Raw genomic sequence first — 23273 nt, forward strand, 5'->3', positions numbered from 1 at the left:
CTTCGCCTTGACTTGCCTCTTCTTGCAGACCCTGTGGACCCGCCTCAAACCATTTAAGCTGCATGAATTCTATTTGCCTACCACCTAAATCTGTGACACACGTCGACTTGTTTTCCATACCAGCTGTACCTAAAGCATGGTCGCACTAAATCGACTTGGCTTGAGAGGAGAGGGCTGGTTAAATACTTGTAACTTTTTTAATTAGGCGCACTGACATGAAAGCCTTGGGGGAAACTTCCCATGGATGATACTCTATATGTCTAGGCCGTGCTCTTAGGGAAAAAAATGTTGCAGAGCCCAGGAAGGCAATACAAAACCTAGCAGGTCACGAGACGCTTTTTTATTAGACAAAATTCAGCTAAAACACGCCAAAGCACGTTGAAAAGCGTGACGTCTCAGTGACGCTCCAGCGCTGCAGTTTGGGTCAAAAAGCGAGGCTCTCGCTTTTATTTTCTGCGCTAATAAGCAACGTCTGCCCACCAAACTCAAAGTACAAAGAGAATCTGAGCCCGCATTCACAAAAAGCTCTCGCGCTGGAATATTTTCGTAATTATAGCGAATTGCAACTAGTCCCGAGAGTGGACATATTATCACGAAGGCACCCGGGCTATGCAAGAAGAACTCATACGAACAAGAAGCTTTGTGAATCCAGCCCCCGCCATCCGTTTAAACTGGCGGGGGAAATAGCAGACTGCATGTGAAAGCTATCGTGCATTTAGGTTTAGATGCATGTTAAAGCGTTCCACTACTGCATGCCTCATCGCCTGCGTGCTGCATTTGGGCATTAAACCACATAATACGATTTTGATTTGCGACGTCATATGAGACATAATTGTCTCATACATGACCGACAAATGAGACATATGAGACAGAAATATGAGACATAATTCAGGCTGCTCAGATAAGCGCGCAATCAAACACGCGCATTATTTGCCAGTCAGTAGCGCTGACGGATAAATAAGTAATCTATCTTCGTAGGTTTCGTAGTAATCTATCTTCGTATCTTCGTAGGCCTTGTTTTTCGGTAGCTTTTTATTTTAACTTTCGCATGCTCCGACTTTGAATGCGCCCTGTAGCACTGTATTTGCCTTTTGACTGCACGTGCGTGCCTTGGCGCTTCTATGGAAAATATAGAAGTAAATTTAAATTGTAAGCAGAGCGTCTGTTCTGTCCACTTGATTCTTCCGCGTCCTTTTTCAGCTCAACAATACGACATCGACGAACAAGTAAGGCTGCGATTGGAGCGAGTAGATTGTGCATCTATTACACAATGGGGTGGTGCGTGTTCCGTCCCGTTCCGAAATTGTTTGTATTAGTGTGCAAATGAGCGCTTATGCATACAGTACAATAGAAAACCGAAAGCGTGACCCCCTCTGAGTAAGGCAGGCAGCACCCACCTGTGCGCAGCCGGCCTGTGGGCGACGGTGGACGACGCCCGGCGCGACGGCACCGACCTGGTCGACCGGACACGGGCCGCGTTGCTCGCCTGCTCCATTCGGCTCACCACGAGTCCCACGGTGCCCTGACCCTACGTGGTTATACTGACTTGTAAAGACGGCTGCGGTGCTCACCGCGGCAGCTTAGTTTCGCTGCTGTGCCCGAAGTCATCATCATTATCATCATTTATTGCTCCCTTCAAGTCCTTGAGGTATTACATAAGAGGGCGGGGGGAGTACACATACAAAATACACTAAAGCTGGTCAGTGATCAAAATATAAAAGCGGGGAAAACACATGAGAAGTCATTCAATTAATAAAAAGCAGTTAAAACAACAACAACAACAAAACAGGGTAGACATGGTTTAACAAGGTTCGCTAAGACTTACTAGAAAAAGCATATTATGCAGCATACACACTGCGGAGCGAAATACATTTCAAGAACACTTGGTACAGAGGATCAAAATTTTAAAAAGCATGATTGAAAGAAACAAACAGAACGAGAGGCGAGCTGTAGGTAATACAAGGATTACATAGGTTGTGCGGATAATAAATAAATCACGAAATTTTACGTGATCACGTTCAAGGACGACCAATTCGGGTAGTTTATTCCATTCCGCTATCGCAGCTGGCAAAAACGAGTAGTTAAAGGCGTTAGTAGACCCGTGAAGACGCTGAACGCTCAGTGAATTGAAAAGACGTCGAGAAGTGCGGATCGGTGGGAGAAGGATCGAGCCTTGTAAATGCGGAAATGTGTAGTATAACCTGTGAAATAAACACAGTAGGGCAATTCGACGTCGGTGTGCTAGGGAAGAGAGCCTGAGGGCGTTTTTTTATATTTTACTGATGCTGTGCGTGTGGTTATAATTAGAATATATAAACCGTGCTGCGTGGTTTTGGACTGCTTCAATGGTGTTAATGAGGTAAATTTGATGGGGATTCCAAACTGCATGCAGCATATTCAAGCTTTGTGCGTACGTATGTTTCGTAGGCCAGTTGTCTAACAGAGGGCGGCGACAAAGATAGATTCCTTTTGATGAATCCCGGCGACCTCGACGCATCTGCTACAACATTTGTTATGTGTTCTGCCCAGGTTAGTTTTGTGGCAATTAAGACGCCTAGGTACCGGTATTCCTGTACTTGCGATACCGGTGTAGAGTGCAACGAGTATGTATAAATGGAATTAGAACGTTTTCGAGACACATGCATGAATTTACAATTCAAAACATTAAGCTTCATCATCCACTTTGAGAACCAGTTTTCAATTAGTTTTAAGTCATTCTGCAGATGTACGTGATCTTGGTGGTTATTGATGCGTCGGTAAACACGCAGTCATCTGCTAATAGACGGGTAGTAGACGAAATTCCGTTAGGTTTGTCGTTGATGAATATTAGGAAAAGCAACGGGCCAAGAACCGAGCCTTTGGGGACACCAGATGCTACTTGTGTTATTAAAGAATGCTGACCTCCTATGACAGTAAACTGCGTTCGGTTTGTTAAGAAGCACTTCATCCACGATAAGATTAATGGGTCGCGATTGAGTGCCGCGAGTTTATTGGTAAGTCGTTTGTGAGCGACGCGATCAAATGCTTTCGAGAAATCTATGTATATGACGTCAGTCTGAAATGAAGAATCTAAGCTAAGATGAAGGTCAACAGTAAATTCAAAAAGCTGCGTTTCGCAGGATAACCCAGGTTGAAAGCCATGTTCTTCTCGATAAAAAGATTAGTTATCGTCGAGGTGTTGTGCTATGTGTATATAATATATGATGTGCTCCAGAAGCTTGCAGGATCTACTAGTTAGGGAGATGAGGCGATAGTTAGAAGGGTCGCATTGATTTCCGGTCTTGAATACTGGAACGACATTCGCAGTTATCCAGTCCTTTGAAACAGAACCCTCAGAGATGGACTCCGTAAATACTACCTGTAGGATGCGTACTAGAAACGGGATTGGTAGCCTTTAGAATTTTGGCAGGAATATTGTCAGGTTCGGGAGCATATGATATTTTAGGCTTGTTAATTAGATGAAATATACCATGGGAAGTAACAGTGACAGGAGACATCTGGGTAAATCCGGATCTTGGTAATACATGTGCACCACAATTTGGCGACAAAAAAGCGGAGAGGTTCAAGCAGCTGGGTAGCCAAATATAAATGGCACAGCGCGAAAAGTTAAATATAGATACAGAAGTGACCGTTAAGAACCCACAAAGTGCGAAAAAGAATGAACTGAATAAATAGTATTTGATTTTGTCGTCAAATAAATATTCATTGATTGATTGAACAAATGTGTTTTGGGGCTTTATGTACCAAACCCACTATTTGATTATGAGGCACGCCGAAGGGGGGACTCCGGGTTAATTTTGACTACCTGGGGATCTTAAGCGTGCCCCCAATGCAAGGGACAGGGGCGTTTTTGCATTTCCCCCCATGGAAATGCGGCCGCCGCGGTCGGGACTTGATCCCGCGACCACGTGTTTAGCAGCGCAACATCATAGCAGCTAAGCCACCCCGGGGGGCAAAAAAGATATAAAAAATAGAAATAAGAACTGCTTTCTTACACGTTGAAACCGGGCGCATCGGGAGACAATGATAGAGTTCTCACATATTTGGCCGGTGTACCTAAGCCAAGGAAATTAAATTGTGGTTTCACGTCCAAAACCACAATCTCATTATGAAGGACAGCGTAGTGTAGTGAGGACTCCGGAAATGTTCGGTCTATCTGGGGTTCTTCTACGCGCATCCAGTGTACCTACGCGAGCGTTCGTGCATTCCGCCACCATGGATGTCATGATCCCGTAAGGAGCGAAAAGCTAAGTCTGCGGACAAGATAAAACTATGTGTGAAGAACCAACACCAACTTGACCGACTATCGGTTCCACAGTGATTGCTGCGTAAGCCCAAGAGCTCGTGTTAGCCTACCTCCTTGACGATAGCGGCCAGCGCGTGGTAGACATCCTCCAAGCTGACGTCCCTGTCGGCGGGGTCCAGCGACAGGGCGGCGTCCACCAAAGTGTCCAGAGAAGGAGGAATCTCCGGCCGGCGGGACAGTCCACGGCGCTCTTCTGCCAGGGCGCTCTCAACCGCAGCACGATCCGCAGAGCCCCATGGACCTTCCCCTGCACGCATATATAGGCAACATATCGGCTGTGCCCCTTCACACTTCACTTGGCTCATTCCAGATAATGAGTAATAAAATCCGTACAAAGTAAACCTGGAAGATCTGGTCAAAGTTATCGCGAAAAAAAGGACAAGATCGGATTACTAGATTAGCTGAAAGAAGACGGGTACAGCAGACGATTACAATTGTGGTAGATTCGATTGATTCGATCCTACCACGTTGAAACTTGGTTTTGTAGCGATGAGAAGCCTTCTCGAGCTGGGAGCCAGAGAAAGTCTGCCTCGGCCGAACACGCTAGGTGCTCCCAGAGCAATCAGGGTAGCCGGATGATTGAGATTCTGTGGGATCTGGTCACGCTTCCAGCTCAAAGGGGAGAGCGCCTCCGAGCTCTCTGACCTGGCGCACGGTGTTCTCACTGATCTAGGTAAATGTGGTCCGAACGCTCAATTTCGATCAGTGAATGACCAGAAAACTTTGACCAATTTCGATCAGAAAAATTTTGACGCCCACTTTCAGTACGTGCAGCTCGGTCTGCGCTAGTCTCCAATGAATCTCTTTGATGCCAACTTGGATTACTGGGTATGTGCGAGTAAGGTGTTCGCCGCTCTTTAATGAAGGTTTTTGATGACAACATGGGTAAATATGTGCTTGCCACTGGGAATGTGCCGTTCTACAATAACGAATAAGATCCCTTAAACTTCTCCGATGCTGAGTGGAATCGAATCAACGCCACGAGGGTTCCTCAAGGACCGCAACCGGACGCGTTAGCAGGCTGCGCCACAATCTCACTGGGTACGTGCGGCTTTTCAATGAGCGCCTTTCACGCCAACGTTAGCTGCGCCATGAATGCACTAGGTGTGTGCCGCTCTTCCATGTACCTCTCGCCAACTTCGATTACCGAGTATGTGTCAGTGAGTGACAATTCTCAGCCTTTGCAGCACCAACCCACCACGCTTCTCGTCTCGGAGGCCACGCTCGGACTTCGCAGTAGTGCCAGTAGATGGCGCAGCGTGTCCAGAAAAAAGCTGGAGAGAGGAGCCCGGTTGCTACATGACGCGTTTCTCAACCGCCATACATTTTCGAGGCCCCACGCAGGCTTCGCGGTGGCGGCGCTAGAAGGCGTCGAGTGTTTTTAGGGTTGCGCGAAAGAGCAGTCCCGCTTTAGTACACGCCTGATAGATACCTCATTTCCACGGGGGCAGTATGTTGTGTCGCTATATCGATTCAGTACTAACGCATTACGGTCGACAGTAATAGTGAAATGGGTTCTGCCGCATTTTTAGATGCGGAGCAGCTTATGGCGGGGGTTTTGTCTGTCCCTCCTGTGTCCCGCGGCGTCCCACACCCCCACAGCGCACGTGCGTCCCCTCCCCCCCTCTCTCTCCTCTCCTACGCCCCCCCCTTTCTCTCCTCTAGGAATCCTATACTTACTGTACGGAGCGGCGCCCTCGTGCCACACCCCCACAGCGCATGCGCATCCCCTCCCCCTCTCTCTCCTCTCCTACGCTCCCCCTTTCTCTCCTCTGGGAATCCGGAGCGGCGCGCACGACTGGTGGTGCGACAGCTGCGTACTCCGCTGGGGGCGCCATGGTAGTTCCGCGGTATGAAAATGACGGAGCGCCCGCGCGCCTCATTCTCTCTCCTGTGCAGCGCCGCGATGAGCGCTCGGGCCGCTGCCGCGAAACCATCTACCGCTCAAGCTAAGCATCTCCCCGCTGCTTCGCATCCACACATGGTTCCCTTTAGCGGGAAATAGAGTATTTTTTTGTGCTCCGCTGTGCTGAAAGGATGTGAAATACTACGATTCGGTAGCACGAGCAAGTGGTGCACTAAGGCTGCCGGTTACAGAAACGTGTCGGTCTGTCAATTCGGTAGTAAATCGATTGACGCCTGCGATGTCTTCCATCTGAGCGGTATCCCATTCTTGCGACACAAAGTTATTAAAATGTAATGGCACATACATAACAGCTACTTTGCTGCACGTACTTCGTCGCGAATGTGAACAGTGACAGAAGTATTTCTAGCCTTCAGTAGCGTTGCCTGCTATTTACGGAACGGAATGCGAAAACGTGCGAAAATGTCTATCGCAGCCAACTTCGCCTCCCCAGGTTGCTATGCGAAGAAAAGCAGGGGGTCACCGCTTGAACTTGTGTGGACTTGCCAATCCCATGTGCACTTTGTACTAAGCGGAATCATTTCGAATAATCCAGTCGGAAATCTAGCGGCTGCACATTGGACTATGATAAAGTTCGAATGAAACGACATTTCCAATAGAATTATTCTTTTGTAACAATGGTTTTCTGCCCTATACGTGCGTACCTTGTAGCGGTGGCCATAGGGGACCTGTGAAGTAACGACCTTTTCGTCTAGCAGGCGCTTCTGTTTTATAAGCAATACGCAATATCATCACGCAGAAATGCAGCAGTCAAAAGCGAAACGGGTCGTTGTACATAGCTCCAAAATTATTAAGGCAACAACCTTAAGTGACTCGTTGTGCGATGGCCTTGAGAAAAACGCGGCGTATACTCCAGCGATTACAAAAATCACGTGACCTTCTCCGAGCGAGCGCCGGGTCACGGCCGCTCGATGAAACTCACGAGCGGCGTGCTCAGAAACCACGTGATCATCTCCGAACGAGGGGCGGGAGGAGAGGGGAACGAGCGGCGCGCACACAGGAAATCGGGTGTTGCGTCGCTGAGGTCAAGCGGCGGCGGTTGTGGCGACAGTCGACTGCGATGCGGGAGAGACTCCGATGGAGGACGCTCACCCGATGCCTAGTGGGTTGTGTGGTAGGCTACAGAATTACGCTACGACCAAGCGAGAAACGAGGTGCGGCGTGCGAATCGGCAGGAGCAAGGCGTTCGACCGCGAGTGCTGCTCTCCACTGCTGAGAGGATGAACCGTCAAGAAGTCTGACCCCTCAGATCGTATAACTAAATGCATTACGAAGTGTGCAGCAGACGTTCGCCTTGACGTGTCACAGGAGTGTAACATGCTGCCAATGTCTTTGTCAGTGACGTTGCAGTGTTGCACTGCACAAGTCGTAGACAGTATTTGCCTAAGCAAATCAAGCTTCGAGGTGAAAGGGCGCGACACGAGTATAGAGGGCATCTCCCACTCACCCGTGCACACTTCCCAGAGCACAGCGGCGAACTGGTACAGGTCAGCCAGCATGGTGGGTCGGTGGCCCGTCAGCACCTCCGGCGCGAGCCAAGGGTAGTAGTAGTCGAAGAACTCCTCGTCCGGAGGGCGGTACGGCACATCCGTTGACGAAGCAGTAGCACGGCTTCCTCCTCCTGCTGCCTGCTCACTGCGGTGGATGGGAGATGCGAAGAACACGTCCGAAATTAGCGCGAGAAAAAGTCAACACTGCAATAGGGCGGAGCATCGCTGCGATGAGTGCAAAATATGTACCTCATTCATAAAAAAGAATGCTGATAAGCCATGTGCCTCACAGCAATTCCTGCCAAAACGCTAGCTCTTTTAGGCCATTGCTCATCACTTCACGTCTCTTCCTGTCAATCACTCCCTTGTTTACAGCTTTACAACGCAGCTTTTAGGGTACCCGTTCCTGCGGCGAGCGTCAGCGCTGGCGTGGTCAGTTGTAACCAAACGCACAGCGTAAGATGAAACGAACGCTCAGTGTAGCGGGAAATTTAAAAAGCGGCGAGAGGGAAGAGGCGCGAGGAGGAAAGCTGAGAGGAGGGTGCAGCGGTACCATGAGGACGGTATGGCGAAAGCGTGAGAAAAAATTTGTCGGCCCTTCCACTCCGTGAAGGTGGTTAACCAGAGACGCTGAAACGTGCGGCTCCAGTGTTTATCAGTGGGTTAATGCCGAGAGTTCATTTCTTCTTCTTTCTGGGGTTTTACGTGCCAAAACCAATTCTGATTATGAGGCATGGCGTAGTGGAGGGCTCCGGATTAACTTCGACCCCCTGGGGTTCTTTAACGTGCATTACAACGCAAGCACACGGGCGTTTTTGCATTTCGCCTCAATCGAAATGCGGCCGCCGGGGCCGGGATTCGATCCCGCGACCTCGTGCTCAGCAGCGCAACGCCTTAGCTGACTGAGCCACCCCGGCGGGTACCGAGGGTTCATTAAAGTACGTCTCAATTATGAGGTCACACACACGTTCGGCTCGACAGTTTCCGCGGCGGCGTGGTTAGCAGCATTCGCTCGCGCGCAGCATGAAATAAGTGAGAAGAAAACTTGGCAAAGGACAAGGCAAAATGTATGCACTGAAAGATAAGCAGGGTATTATCATCAGTAATTTCGATGACATAGTAAAAGCAGCGGAAGAATTCTATACTGACCTGTACAGTGCCCAGCGCGGCCAAGCTACTTTCGTTCTAAGTAGTGATGACCAGGATACAGAGGCTCCTTCTATAACTAGCGATGAAGTTAGAGGGGCCTTGCAAGACATGACCAGGGCAAAAGCTGCTGGAGAAGAAGGAATAACAGTCGATTTAATCAAAGATGGAGGACATGTGCTTTAAAAGCTTGCGGATCCTCCTAACACGGCTCCTCCTTACAAATTCAAGTGTACCAGAGAGATGGAAGGCGCCAAAATTAGACTAATCCATAAGACGGGAGGAGTTAAAGAATTGAAGTTATAGACTGATTAGCTTGCTTTTAGTATTGTCTAAATATTCACCAAGACAATTTCTAATAGAATCAGGGCAACACTTGACGTCAGTCAACCAAGAGAACAAGCATACGTGAATATCTTGGCAAATGTCTACAAGAATTCCACAGCTACCTTGCTTCTCCACAAGAAAATAGAAAGTTACCTATCAAGAAAAGAGTCAGGCAAGAACACTCAATCTCTCCAGTGCTATTCACTGAATGTCTAGAAGAGAGAGAGCAAGCGAGAGAGGAAAGGCAGGGAGGTTAACCTGAAGTCAGTTTCAGGTTTGCTACCCTACACTGGGGTGGGGGATAAAGGGGTTGGAGAGAGTGCAAAGAAGTATTCAAGCTCTTAGACTGGGAAGGCTTAGGACCGAGGATCAACAGCGAATATCTCAGCAACCTTCGATTTGCAGATAACATTGTCCTACTCAGCAACTATGAGGACGAATTACAACAAAAGATTGAGGACCTTAACCGAGAAAGTGTAAGAGTGGGGTTGAAGATGAATATGCAGAAGATAAACAATATGTTCAATAGCCGGCAGGGGAAAAAGAATTCAGGATCGCCAGTCAGGCTCGAGAGTCTGTAAAGGAGTACGTTTATCTAGGTCAATTACTCACAGGGGACCCTGATCATGAGAAGGAAACTTACAGGATAAAATTGGGTTGGAGTGCATACGGTAGGCATTGCCAAATCCTTACTGGGAGCTTGCCACTGTCGTTGAAAACAAAAGTATACAATCTTTGCATTCTACCTGTGCTAACATATGGCGTAGAAACTTGGAGGTTAACAAAGATACTCGAGAATAAGTTAAGGACTGCGCAAAGAGTGATGGAACGAGAAATGTTAAGCGTAACCTTAAGCGACAGGAAGAGAGCGGCGTGCATCAGAGAGCAAACAAGGATAGCTTATATTCTAGTTGACATTAAGGGGGAAAATTAGAGCTGGGCAGGCCATGTAATGCGTATTAACCGGCGGACCATTAGAGTTGCAGAATGGATACCAAGAGAAGGGAAGCGCAGTCGAGGACGGCAGAAAACTAGGTGGGGTGATGAAATTAGAAAATTTGCAGGTGGACATTGGTATCACGTAGTGCAAGAGAGGGTAATTGGAGATCGCAGGGAAAGGCCTTCGTCCTGCAGTGGACATAAATATAGGCTGATGATGATGATGATGATGATGAGCCGACAATGGCTGAATCAGAGTTGTGGTCTCGCAACCCGGATGTCGGTGGTTCAAATCCGCAACCCGACGAGCAATTTTTATTTTCGCACGGCTTGCGTTTTTTTTTCACAGAAACACCTTCTCTTATACGCTTGACTCTCCTCTTTGCACCCAGCGCAGCCTCTACCCCCACTGCGCACCCTCTCATTGGTCGATCATTCCCCAGCGCCCCTATCCTCTCTAGCTGCTCGGCCAATACATTTCTCGGTCACGTAACCTGCCCTCCCCGGCGCACCTCTCCTCCTCTCCTGGTCACATGACCTTCGTGACACCACGGCACAGACGGCAAAGGCTCGACTTAGAACAGCTTCGCTGTTTAAATGTTGTGCTGCGACGTGGCTATGAGATGGCGCCAGAGTAGGGCGCGTCGTCCACAAGCACGCTCGGCATAAATGCTGGAGTACTGCTCGTCTGGGAGGTACGTCGGCGACGGCTGCTGTGAATCGCGCCCATGCGTTATTCACGTGCTGGCTCTCGCGATCTCCAGGTTAGCGAGGAATTTGACAATTGATCTAGACCTCTGCTTTGTCCCAGACGACCGGAACCAACCTTTAGGTGTGTTTCAAAATCACTGAGATTGTGTAAAAATACCGGACACGACAGCAACATGGCAATGTACTACGGGTAGTTCTATTTTTCATCTCTGCGTTTAAGCAATGAAATGCAATTTTTACGACAGCAAACAGGAGGAGATGTTGGAGCAGTTTTTTTTTCTTCACGTACATGGAGACGCAGTTTTTGGCATCTAATCGTCGTATTGAAATTGAAATGTTAAAAATTGTTTTTCAAGTACATAACATAAGAGTAGACAATAAAAACCATCTTGAAGAGCGATTATATCCCATAGTTGTGTTCGGTTCTCAGGTGGATATAGCAGCTAAAAAATCATCGTGCGCTTGGGAGCACTCACATGAACTGAACCATCCCACAACTTAGTACGCCTTATACTGACTGGTGATTTACTAAAGCAGCTCAAATGATTGTTCACTGTTCAGTGCCCCTTTCAACAAATGAACTTCTCACGAGTGGCGTCGTGCCTCGCACGTACCTCCTCTGCAGGAACTCGAAGTTCCCGAGCTTTCCGAGGCAGGGCGCCACCAGGTAGACGCAGTGCGATGACACGCAGCCGTGTACCCATCGCCTGCTGTGCAGGAACAGCAGCGCTTCGCAAACCTGCTGCATCACCAGCAGCAGACGGCCTCGGCTGACGACAGCGGTGGCCTGCAGGCGGCGCCCTCCCCGATCGTGCAGCACGTCAAAAAGGCTGCCCAGGTGTACGCACTCGAAGACGAGCAGCACGTCGTCCATGTTCTGCACGGGGCTCACGGCCAACGGCCACAGCAAGTGAGGGTGGAAGGTGAGACGACGCACTTTCTCCAGCTCGGCGATGAGCACGTCCGAGGCCCGGTTGTGGCGGCCGCCACTTGGCGACGATTTCTTCACCGACACTTTCATTTTATCCCAGTACATGCTGCACCGGAAAGAGAGAGAAAGAGACGCTGACTTTGTATAATGCTGCTGTTTATTTGAATTAATGCACACTACTTCTTCATAACGTTTGGGACACGCTTTACATCTGCACTGACCGAAGCCAGATTACATGCGCATTATTCTTCGACATGAGCAAAGCAATTCTTACTGGAAAAGCGTTCTTTTGCGAAGTTCCGGGGTTCCTTTTTATCTCTGGAAAACGTTCTTCCAGATCAGTTTCATTATGTTTTCATAGACTGTTTCCAGAGCAGTAACGTGCCAATCAAAACAGGCGTCCGATAGGAGTCAATTTTGCCCATTACTGTTTCTATCCATGTGAATGATCTTCCTAATGCAAATCCTGTTCCCGTATTTCCGTACTCTGTCGATACTACTCTTTATCCTGGGCACTGAAGCACACGGACGCGTTTTCTGCCCTACAAGATACCACAATTAAAGCAATGGACCGGTCTTCGCCAAATTTCACAAGTAGTAATGTCTCCAAAACCCAACTCCTCTGTTTCCATTACCCTTTAAATAAAGGTACATCTCAATCAGGGAATACTACTTCATACATGCTCTTCTTCCATATTTGTCTGCGATCCCATTGGTTACACAACGTCTGTCCAATACTTTGGCATATATTTTGATAAAGATCAAGCGTGGAACAGGCATTTTAACTACACCTGCCGAAGACTATGCACGTGGTGCTGTTTTTATCATACGCAAAAGGTTATTTCATGTCATTATCGATAAGAAAAAAACAATTTTTCACGCACTAGCTTGCGGTGTACGCAGCTACGGTATTACAGCGTTCGATCATTGTACCATTCGATGTCAAAACAGAATCATTGCTTTTTGACATTCTCAATTAAAAGTTGTATCTTATGCTTTGCAGTTTGATAAGCACATGCAGTGTTTATTTATTTATAGATACTGTCAATGCCGATAGGGATAATGAATTCTCCGTTGATTAAAACCATCATCAGTAGACATTTCTCGGACAATCAATTCAGGATACCCTACGTGGTATTTCACGGCATCAGAACGAAGTAGCAGTATAGTATACAACGCTGGCCGACCAGATAGCGCAATACGCGCGAGTTGAGTGTGCCTAATATAGACAACTGTTTGCCCCACAGCATATTATCATCTACAACTAAATAGTACGCCTAAATGGTCCCCAAAAAACTGAAGTCTGACTTTCTGTTGTGTATAGGTGCTATACGGTGTGTTCCTCTGTACCTTCTTTTTTTTCGTCTTTCCTTTATTTTGTTGTGAAAATCTACAACTTTCTAGGCGTACGTATTCCCCCGTCTTTGCACAGCGTCTTGCATTTATGCTTGGGATATGTTGTTGCTACCATTGATTACGTGCCAGTAATGTGTGTCAAATTTAACTGCTGATTTTCTTTCAGATGTGTTTACTTGTGCTCTGAAGTAGAGATTTACTGTTTTTGGCAGCTCGGTTTGTACCTCCGAATTTGTTTATTAGTTTATTTTCTCGTGTTCTATGTTAAAAATATTGACACGTATACATGTTTATCTTTCACCGGTTGCCGCTTTCCACCGGCTAACAAATGTTAAACGTTATCGCTTGGCGCAGGACGCGCCTGTATCGGAAGTTTCTAGAATGTTATTGATGCTTCTTTCCGTTGCCTGTTTTCACCGACGCTTATGTTATCTGATTGTATGACCGACGCGAATTGACTAGACCTTTCTGGAAGACACGCGAGCATCAGGGATTAATCTGGAACCTTCGATGACTCAGGTATAAAAGCCGACGCGTTTCGCCGCTGATGAGATTTTCGACGATCGCCGACTGTGTTCGCCGCTATCGTTGCGCTTTGAGTGTAGCTTGCTTTTGTGGGCACAGGTTCGCCCAATAAACAACCAGTTTTGTCATACACAGTTTTACGACTGCTTTCTTTACCGTCACTACTACGTGACAATATATGGGGCAAAGCTGCCTGCCAGATTCTGCCAGTCATGCCCAATGTGGCTTTCGCAGATTTGTATAATCTAGCTTGTATTTGCGTCGAATAATAAATTATTGTTACTATTATTACTAATAATATTAGTAAGCTTTTATTATATGTTAGTGGGTGGGTTTGCTTAGTGGGTGTGCTTTCGAAGCACGTTCTACCGGTCTTCGTTTTCCTCAGGCGTAACGTTCCTCTCGTCGCAGACGAAGCCCGCCGGGCGAGTCAATCCATTTGTCTTGAAGTAAAGAGTTTTAAGCGGGCGACATGGACCACTTGGGCCTTGGCAGCTCTTCTACCACTCGCCATGAGGTGAGCTATGTTATAGGTGACGTCCTTGAGTCTGTTAATAATCACAAACGGGCCATCGTAGGTGGCCAAAAGCTTTTGGCATAACCCGCGTTTCCGTACTGGAGTCCACAGCCAGAATAAATCACCAGGGCGATAGATTACTGGACGGTGGCGAATGTTGTAGCGGGCTTTTGATCTGTCCTGAGATGCCAACGTGCGCAAACGAGCAATACGACGAGCTTCTTCGGCAAGGCAGAGAGTCTCGGCGACAGTGCGATTTTCGTGAGTGCAGAAAGGAAAAACAGTGTAGATTGTGTACCGGGGTGGCCGTGCGTACAGCAAAAACGAAGGGCTATACCCGGTAGTCTCATGCTTGGCGGTGTTGAACGCGTACGTGATAAAAAAATGTCGCAGTTTCGCCCGAAAGGCGAAGCATCGATTGCGATAGCAAATTAGTAGAGCGCTACTCGGAGTAGGGATAGTAGTTTTATGTGCTGCATAAACTTGGACCCATTGGCTTACTAACTGAATTAACAATCGTGGTGTCAGCGTCAGCGCGCACAAGCAAACATGAATAGATCACACTGAATGACCGCAGCCAACGACTCTGAAAACGCTGGCAGCAAGCGCAAGTTCGCGCGGTCTATCGCTTCAACGGAAACTGAGCGGCAAATGCACAGCCCATACAAAGGTCAGAGCCGTGTGGAGATAAGAGACGGCGCGGGCGACCGCCGGGCAGAGAAGTTGTTGGCAGAGGAGAAGCAGCCCCCCCCATCCCCCCCTCTTCCCGTTTCTTGCTTTCGCGTGGGAGATTGAGTGGCAAGATACGCCTTTGGCGTCGGAGCACAGCACCGCCCCGCCTCCCTCCCTCCCATACCCCAACGGTCTTTCGTGGGACGGTCGCGTTTGCTTTCCGCCCTGCGTTCGCCCTCCGTGATAGCGCGCGTCCCCCGCGCGCTTTCGCTCGCGCATACGGCGCGCGGTGACGATTTTATCGCTCTCGGAATCTATACGGAACCTCACGGCGACGACGACGGCGACGCCGACTGCAGAATTCCAGTTGAAGTGTCCATATAATTGCTATCGCAATAAAAGCAGTACGTCATCCCAGTTCTTCTGGTCGGATGAAACATACACAGCATGTTTATAAGTGTTCGGTTGGTGCGCTCCGTAAGCCCATTCATTTGTGGATGGTATGGTGTCGAGTGACGCAAGTGGGATTCACACAAACGAAGCAGCTCCTCCACGACATCCGATGTGAATTGTCGTTCACGGTCGCTGATGATCAGGCGAGGCGGACCATGTCACAGGATGACATATTTCATCAGGAATGTTGAAACGTATTGGCAGTTGCGGAGGGCACGGCCACCGTCTCGCAGTAGCGTGTAAGGTAGTCGACGCAAACAACTATCCAACACTTTCCCTTGGCTGATTTTGGAAAAGGTCCCACGAAGTCAATGCCCGCTTGTTGGAAAGGCGTGCTTGGAAGCGGGATCGGCTGCAGGAGACCAGCTGGAGCAGTAAATGGCCGTTTGTGGCGCTGACATTGTATGCAGCTAGCCACACGCGTGTCAACAGACTGTCGCATTCCAGGCCAATAAAAGCGTTCCTGAATCCGGTAGAGCGTCCTCGCCGAACCTAAATGGCCAGACGTAGGGTCGTCATGCATAGCACTCAGAATCGCTATGCGAAGGCTCTCCGGTACCACTAAGAGAAAGCGTGCGCCAGTGCTGGAAAAGTTCTTCTTGTACAGGAGTCCATCGCGTACGCAGAAATGGTTTGGTGTCGTCGAGATGCTCGTAGCGGTGAAGAGCGGTGTTAATTTCGCGTCTTTTCGCTGTTCGGCTTTGAAACAGTCGAAGTCTGGAAAACTCGGTGAAACAGAAGCCACAAGGTGATCGAAGTCGTCGGCGTCACAGTCCGTAGCGCTAAGTGGCATACGGAAGAGGCAGTCCGCATCAGCGTGTCGTCGACCGCTCTTATAAGAAAGGGTGAAGCTGTATTCTTGCAGTCGGAGCGCCCAGCGCGCAAGGCGGCCACAAGGGTCACGGAGATTTACAAGCCAACACAATGAGTGGTGGTCGGTGACAACTGTAAAGGGGCGCCCATACAGGTGGAACGAAACCGTTTGAACTCCAAATATTACCGCGAGGCATTCTTGTTCCGTTATAGTGTAATTCTGCTCGGGCCTACATAATGAGCGACTTGCATATGCGATCACGTGTTCGCGGTCACCGTATCGTTGAACTAGGATGGCGTGAATACCAGTGCCACTGGCATGCGTATGGAGTTCCGTCGGAGCTGAAGGACTGAAGTGTTGAACAGGTCGCGACGTCAGCAGAAACTTCAACTGACGAAATGAAGAGTCGCACTCCGGAGTCCACTCAAAGGGGATATCCTTTCGTAGCAGGCATGTCAGCGGATACGCGACGTCGGTGAATTTAGGAATACAAACTATGGAGCTCCTTGACAGAGAGCGGTGCACTGAACGCTTCAACGGCTGCTGTCTTCTGGGGATCAGGGCGGACACCATCCTTGTCGACGAGATGTCTAAGCACAAAAGTTTGGCGGCTTAGTTTAAAACTAGGCCAGCGTTCCTGATGCAGTTCAGGGCAATATCCAGACGCGAGTTGTATTCGCTGAAGGTGCGGCCAAAGATGACGACGTGGTCGAGGTAACACATGCAGATGTTCCACTTTAAGCCGCGCAGAATAGTGTCCATAAATCTCTCGAATGTTGCCGGGGCGTTGCACAGTCCGAATGGCATCACATTAAATTCGAAGAGCCCGTCAGAGGTTACGAAAGCAGTCTTTTCCTTGTCCTGAGGATGCATCGGGATTTGCCAGTAGCCGGATCGTAAGTCTACTGAGGGAAAGTAAGAGGCAGAATGAAGGCAGTCTATTGCGTCATCAATACGTGGGAGTGGGTACACGTCCTTTTTTGTTACAGCATTCAGCCAGCGATAGTCGACGCAAAATCGCCAAGATCCATCTTTCTTTTTAACAAGAATCACTGGAGCTGCCCAAGGACTCGCTGACTCTTGTACGACTCCCTTTTTCATCATTTCGTCCACTTGTTCATTGATAATCTGGCGCTCTGATGGTGAAACGGGATATGGCTTTTGTCTAATCGGATTTGCCGAACCCATGTTGATGGTACGGCGTGTTCGAGACGCGGGGATTGTAGGCATTTTGTTCTTCTGCGCAAAGTCGAATACCGAAACGTGCTTCGAAAGCACACCCACTAATGATCGGCGTTCACTTGTGCTGAGCGATTTGTTTACCATTGACAAAAGGGCTGTTTCCGAGCGGTGGCCATCAGGTTCTTCCGGCACATCTAAGTTCAGCCACTGATAAGGACGCGTGTTCCCTGACGAAGGCTAATTTCAAGCCGTTTGGTAGTATAACGGGCTCCTGAGAACAGTTTACGGTCCATAAGCCAGCGCGTCCGCCTTTGATCGACACCACACAATGTGGCACCAACACATTCTTCTTCACACAGCTAATGTGCATCGGTTCTACGGTAGCATCGAAGCTGTCGGAATTGGCGCCGCAACACACAACGGGAACACAAACGGTAGATGATGCAGGTACGACCATATCACCACAAGCACACAGTGTAGTTTCGCGATCTACAGCGTTCTCAATGAGTCCTGACGGAATCTTACCACTTACGAATACCTTCCCTGTGCGGCAGTCGACAGTGGCACCACACTCCCACAAGAAATCCATGCCGAGAATAACATCATGGGTCGACCGAGGAATAATTACAAACTCTGTGGGAATAACATGGCCTCCCAAAGACACGTCAGCACTACAGACACCAATAGGTCGCAACGGCTCGCCACTCACTCCACAGAACTTAAAATATTCGTCCCATTTAAACAACACACGGCCTCAAGAGAGACACTCATGGCCGAAATTGTTGCGCCTGTGTCCACCAGAGCCATCACAGGCACATTATCTACAAAAACGCGCACTTTCTTTTTAAGCATCAACACAGGAGGTATTTCTGTCAGTAGCATGTCTCCAGCGACTTCACCTCCATCGGCCGCGCTAGCTAGTTTTCCGGGATGAAGCGGACGTGGTGCGACGCAGCGGTGAGGGAGAACGGTAAGCACGACGTTGCGGTGGTGGTGTCGAACTCCTGTCAGATGCCGGGGAGCGATTCCGGGAGCTGCTCGGCCAATACTTGTCGCCAGATGATACGTGCGCTGGCCACGGGACATCATGGGGACAGCCGTGAAAACTCTGAGGGCTGGCCATATCACGTGGTCATACGCTCGTTGCAAAACCGTGATATATGACCCGGGACACACCGGGTAGCACACCGCGAGAGGTCGAAACCTTGGTTCTTCGCCGATGAACCGGATATTATCATTTTCCCTTGTGTAGTGGGCTGGTTAATGGCGTGTGTCACGACGGTACATCGAGCGTCGAGAAGGCGTGCGCTGAGCGCGTTGGTCATAACGCGGAGTCGGAGAGCGTGTTGTCATCCGAGATTGTGGGGCTGCGCTGTATTCTACAGCGGCTGCGCTAACCATCGGTTGCCAAGGGGCCGAATGTGCCGCAGTCATAGCCTCACGTGACGTGTACACGCCATGGTGGTCAGCAGTTCAACGCCACATCTCTTCGCGGCGGAAAGTTCCTCGCGGACTATCTGCTGGATGGTCGAAGGAAGGTCGAGGCAAGGGCTCGTGTCCACACTGGCAACCGTCGTAACGTTTTCCAACCGACCAAACTTTGGCGTAATCCGCCGCATCTTGAGCGTTTCAAATGTTCTGCAATGCCGAATGACGTCGGACACAGAACTGAGGCTTTCCTTTCCAATAAGTAAATTATACACATCCTCAGCCACTCCTTTCAGCAAATGTCCGACTTTATCTTCTTAAAAAAAATTAAATTAAATTATGGGGTTTTACGTGCCAAAACCAGTTCTGATTATGAGGCACGCCGTAGTGGGGGACTCCGGAAATTTAGACCTCCTGGGGTTCTTTAACGTGCACCTAAATCTAAGTACACGGGTGTTTTCGCATTTCGCCCCCATCGAAATGCGGCCGCCGTGGCCGGGATTCGATCCCGCGACCTCGTGCTCAGCAGCCCAACACCATAGCCACTGAGCAACCACGGCGGGTGACTTTATCTTCTTCTGACATGCGACCACTGACCACCTTGCTCAGCTTTAAAGCTTCTTCAATATACGTGGTGCATGACTCACCTGGTAGCTGCGCCCGTTGCGACAGTGTCTGCTCAGCACGCTTCTTTTTGGCGACTGAGTCCCCAAAACACGCCTTTAACTCATCAACAAAAAGCTCCCACGTCGTAAGCGCATCCTCGTGGTTCTCGTACCACACGAGTGCAGTATCAGTCAGGGAGAACACCACATTGGTGAGCTGAGTGGTTGCATCCCACCCGTTCGATTTGCTCACTCGTTTGTAGTGGACGAGCCACTCGTCGGCATCTTCTCCCGCTTTTCCTCCGAAGGTGGGTGGAACTCGGTAGTACTGCAGTGAACTGCTTGGCGCTGCCCGCGGCGCGGTACCTTCTTCAGGCATGTCGAAGACGGCCACGGCAGATGGCGCGAGGCCAGCAAGTCGACGGCTTCGACGAAGCTGCAGCAGTGATGGTTCCGTTGTTGCGAGCGCTTACCCAGCACCTCCACCACTTTGTTACGCGCAAAGGAGACCGTTTGTAAACCTTACAGATGAAGGGGACCATTTATTTTAGGTCCCGAAGGTGAGCGCATGAGCGGCTGGCTCGTTGATGCCCTCAGCGTCGTCCTCTTCCTCTTTTCCAATCCGGGACCGCAAGCAGGTTCACCGGTCTTCGTTTTCCTCACGCGTAACAATATGTAAACTTCGCACTTTGAAGACTTTATCAGCAAACATGGATGTGTAGTTGGTAAAGAGATGTTTTGTATTTGTGATCAGTATTGTGGCCAATGCATGGCTATTTCTTTTGTGTTCTCGTCATTGATTTGTAGCCTGTGTGTGCTGTAAATAATTCATTCAAAGACAACGGACAGGGAAGCCACGGAACGTACCTGGCACTTTAACGCGATAGCGTTTAGGGCCCCACCCGCCGTGGTTGCTCAGTGGCTATGGTGTTGGGCTGCTGAGCACTATGTCGCGGGATCGAATCCCGGCCACGGCGGCCGCATTTCGATGGGGGCGAAATGCGAAAACACCCGTGTACTTAGATTCAGGTGCACGTTAAAGAACCCCAGGTGGTCCAAATTTCCGGATTCCCCCACTACGGCGTGCCTCATAATCAGAACTGGTTTTGGCACGTAAAACCCCATAATTAAATTAGCGTTTAGGGCCCGTGTCGCAGAAAATCCAGCGTCAGTAACTGGCGTGTGATCGCGGGTGGCGGAGAAAATCATCCAACCACATCGACCCCGCAGGCCCTCCGCGTGGTGCAAGGTATTGGTGAAAAATTTTAATTTCTTAAAGTGAAATCCGTCAGAAAAATGGTAAAGTACGACTTTACCATTCGGCGTCGGATTCGCCGTCAGACTATTTACCAATCGGCATCGGATTGTAATTTGAATGTAGGAGCAAACCTAATTCTGCTACGAGAAAACTCAAACATTTGTACCAGACCTGCGCGCGTCGGGGCTATAGCAAACAATTATTAAAGTAATAAAAAATGGCCGCAAGGCATTCACATTTTAATATAAGACCACTTATATTGCCCCTGGAAAAATGTCTTTCCAGCAATGCATTTCAGTTTAAAATTGAAGCCGAATTTAAGGGGATCGGTGTAATCTTGGTCTTTGTAAGCTGGCTTTCCCACGTTCAGTGTTGCACTGAATGAAGCCTACTTGCCGTATGCGAACGATGCGATGCGAACGGGTCCCGATAACGCTATCGCGTTCTACTCTTAAAGGCGAAGCTTAAGCGTCCTCCAAGTTCTTTTAATGACACGTAAAAATGCCAATGACAATTAACATTTCTGTACGGTTTCTACATTTTAATTAGGACCACAGTTCAATGCCCGTATTCTTTCTTTGGGTTTATTGCCGGTTGGTTTATATGGTTGTGACTAACAAAAAAAGATCCCCTCATATGGAAGCAGCAATGCATTCATGAAGGATGCGAAGAGTTATTGGCCAGCAGCCTGCTCCTACAGTTCACGTACTGCTAGGCACCTATGATTAAATAGATGTGACAATTTCGCAACCATTTCCAAGTGTGGTGCTGGTCAACAATCGCAGAGCCACATCTAATCATCATCATCATCACCGTCATTATCAGCCTACTTACGTCCACTGCAGGACGAAGGCCTTTCCCTGCGATCTCCAATTACCCTCTCTTGCACTACGTGATACCAATGTCCACCTGCAAATTTTCTAATTTCATCACCCCACCTAGTTTTCTGCCGTCCTCGACTGCGCTTCCCTTCTCTTGGTATCCATTCTGCAACTCTAATGGTCCGCCGGTTAATACGCATTACATGGCCTGCCCAGCTCTAATTTTCCCCCTTAATGTCAACTAGAATATAAGCTATCCTTGTTTGCTCTCTGATGCACGCTGCTCTCTTCCTGTCGCTTAAGGTTACGCTTAACATTTCTCGTTCCATCACTCTTTGCGCAGTCCTTAACTTATTCTCGAGTATCTTTGTTAATCTCCAAGTTTCTGTGCCATAAGTTAGCACAGGTAGAATGCAAAGATTGTGAACTTTTGTTTTCAACGACAGTGGTAAGCTCCCAGTAAGGATTTGGCAATGCCTGCCGTATGCACTCCAACTCAATTTTATCCTGTAAATTTTCTTCCCATGATCAGGGTCCCCTGTGAGTAGTTGACCAAGATAAACGTACTTCTGAAAAGACTCTAGAGGCTAGCTGGTGATCCTGAACTGTTGTTCCCTTACCAGGCTATTGAACATTGTTTGTCTTCTGCATATTAATATTCAACCCCACTCTTACATGTTCTCGGTTAAGGTCCTCAATCATTTGCTGTAATTCGTCCCCATTGTTGCTGACTAGGACAATTTCATGTGCAAACAGAAGGTTGCTGAGATATTCGCCGTTGATCCTCACTCCTAAGCCTTCCCAGTCTAAGAGCTTGAATACTTCTAAGCATGCAGTGAATAGCATTGGAGAGATTGTGTCACCTTGCCTGACCCCATTCTTAATAAATAACTTTCAATTTTTCTTGTGGAGAACCAAGGTAGCTCTGGAATCCTTGTAGATATTTGTCAAGACATTCACGTATGCCTCCTGTACTCCTTGATTACATACATACATACATACATACATACATACATACATACATACAAAGATACATACATACGTACGTACATACATACATACATGCATGCATGCATGCATACATACATACACACACACACACACATACATACATACATACATACATACATACATACATACATACATACATACATACTGTACTGTGAAATAAGGAGCAGTGGGGATGTGTCTGTGAGAGAACGACGAGAGAGATAAGCCTTGTGTCGTGCTCGATTGGCTGTGCTACCTCTCGCTACTTTATCGTGCTAGTCGCGAACGCTGACTTGCCCAAGTGCTTCGTAACATTTGGTGGAAGGTGCTGGGCCTATTGCAAACCTGGATCTCCGCAGCCGGACAATCCCTGCCACATCTCCTATGCCTGAGGAGACTCGTCCTACCGATCCACCCCCGGCACCGCCTTCGGTCGTCTGTCCTGGTGCGCCACGCCAACGGGATCCTCCCGTATTCAATGGCACTGACGATCATGACGTAGAAGACTGGCTGTCATCGTACGACGGAGTGAGTACCCACAACAAATGGAATGACACTGACAAGCTTGGTTACGTACCGTTCTACCTGTCCGGGGTCGCCCATCTTTGGTTCCGCAACCATGAGGCTGACTTTTCTACCTGGACAGCATTCAGAACGAAACTTCAAGAAGTATTCGGTCGCCCTGCTGTGCGTAAACTTCGGGCTGAACAACAGCTTCGCTGTCGTGCCCAACAAACGGGCGAAAGCTTTACCTGCTACATTGAAGATGTAGTTGACATTTGCCGGCGTATCAACCCAGATATGTCCGAAGATGACAAAATTAAGAACATATTGAAAGGCATAGACGATGATGCCTTCCAAATGCTCTTGGCAAAGAA

General features: G+C 48.6%; 1 protein-coding gene across 4 annotated transcripts in view; it reads right to left on the bottom strand.

The window, feature by feature from the left end:
- Positions 1-23273, bottom strand: part of LOC119458669 (inactive serine/threonine-protein kinase TEX14) — a 139222-nt gene that overhangs the window by 73213 nt on the left and 42736 nt on the right. For 3 of the 4 annotated variants that reach the window (XM_049671363.1, XM_049671362.1, XM_037720533.2), the window contains exons 6-9: positions 11458-11880; positions 7678-7865; positions 4357-4553; positions 1398-1528 (exon numbers count right to left, since the gene is read on the bottom strand). In XM_049671363.1, the coding sequence (XP_049527320.1) occupies positions 1398-1528; positions 4357-4553; positions 7678-7865; positions 11458-11880 (939 nt within the window). The remainder of the gene's footprint in view (positions 1-1397; positions 1529-4356; positions 4554-7677; positions 7866-11457; positions 11881-23273) is intronic. The other variant, XM_049671364.1, reaches the window with a different exon arrangement.

This window comes from Dermacentor silvarum, chromosome 7, assembly GCF_013339745.2.
Source record: "Dermacentor silvarum isolate Dsil-2018 chromosome 7, BIME_Dsil_1.4, whole genome shotgun sequence".
Lineage (NCBI taxonomy): Eukaryota > Metazoa > Arthropoda > Arachnida > Ixodida > Ixodidae > Dermacentor > Dermacentor silvarum.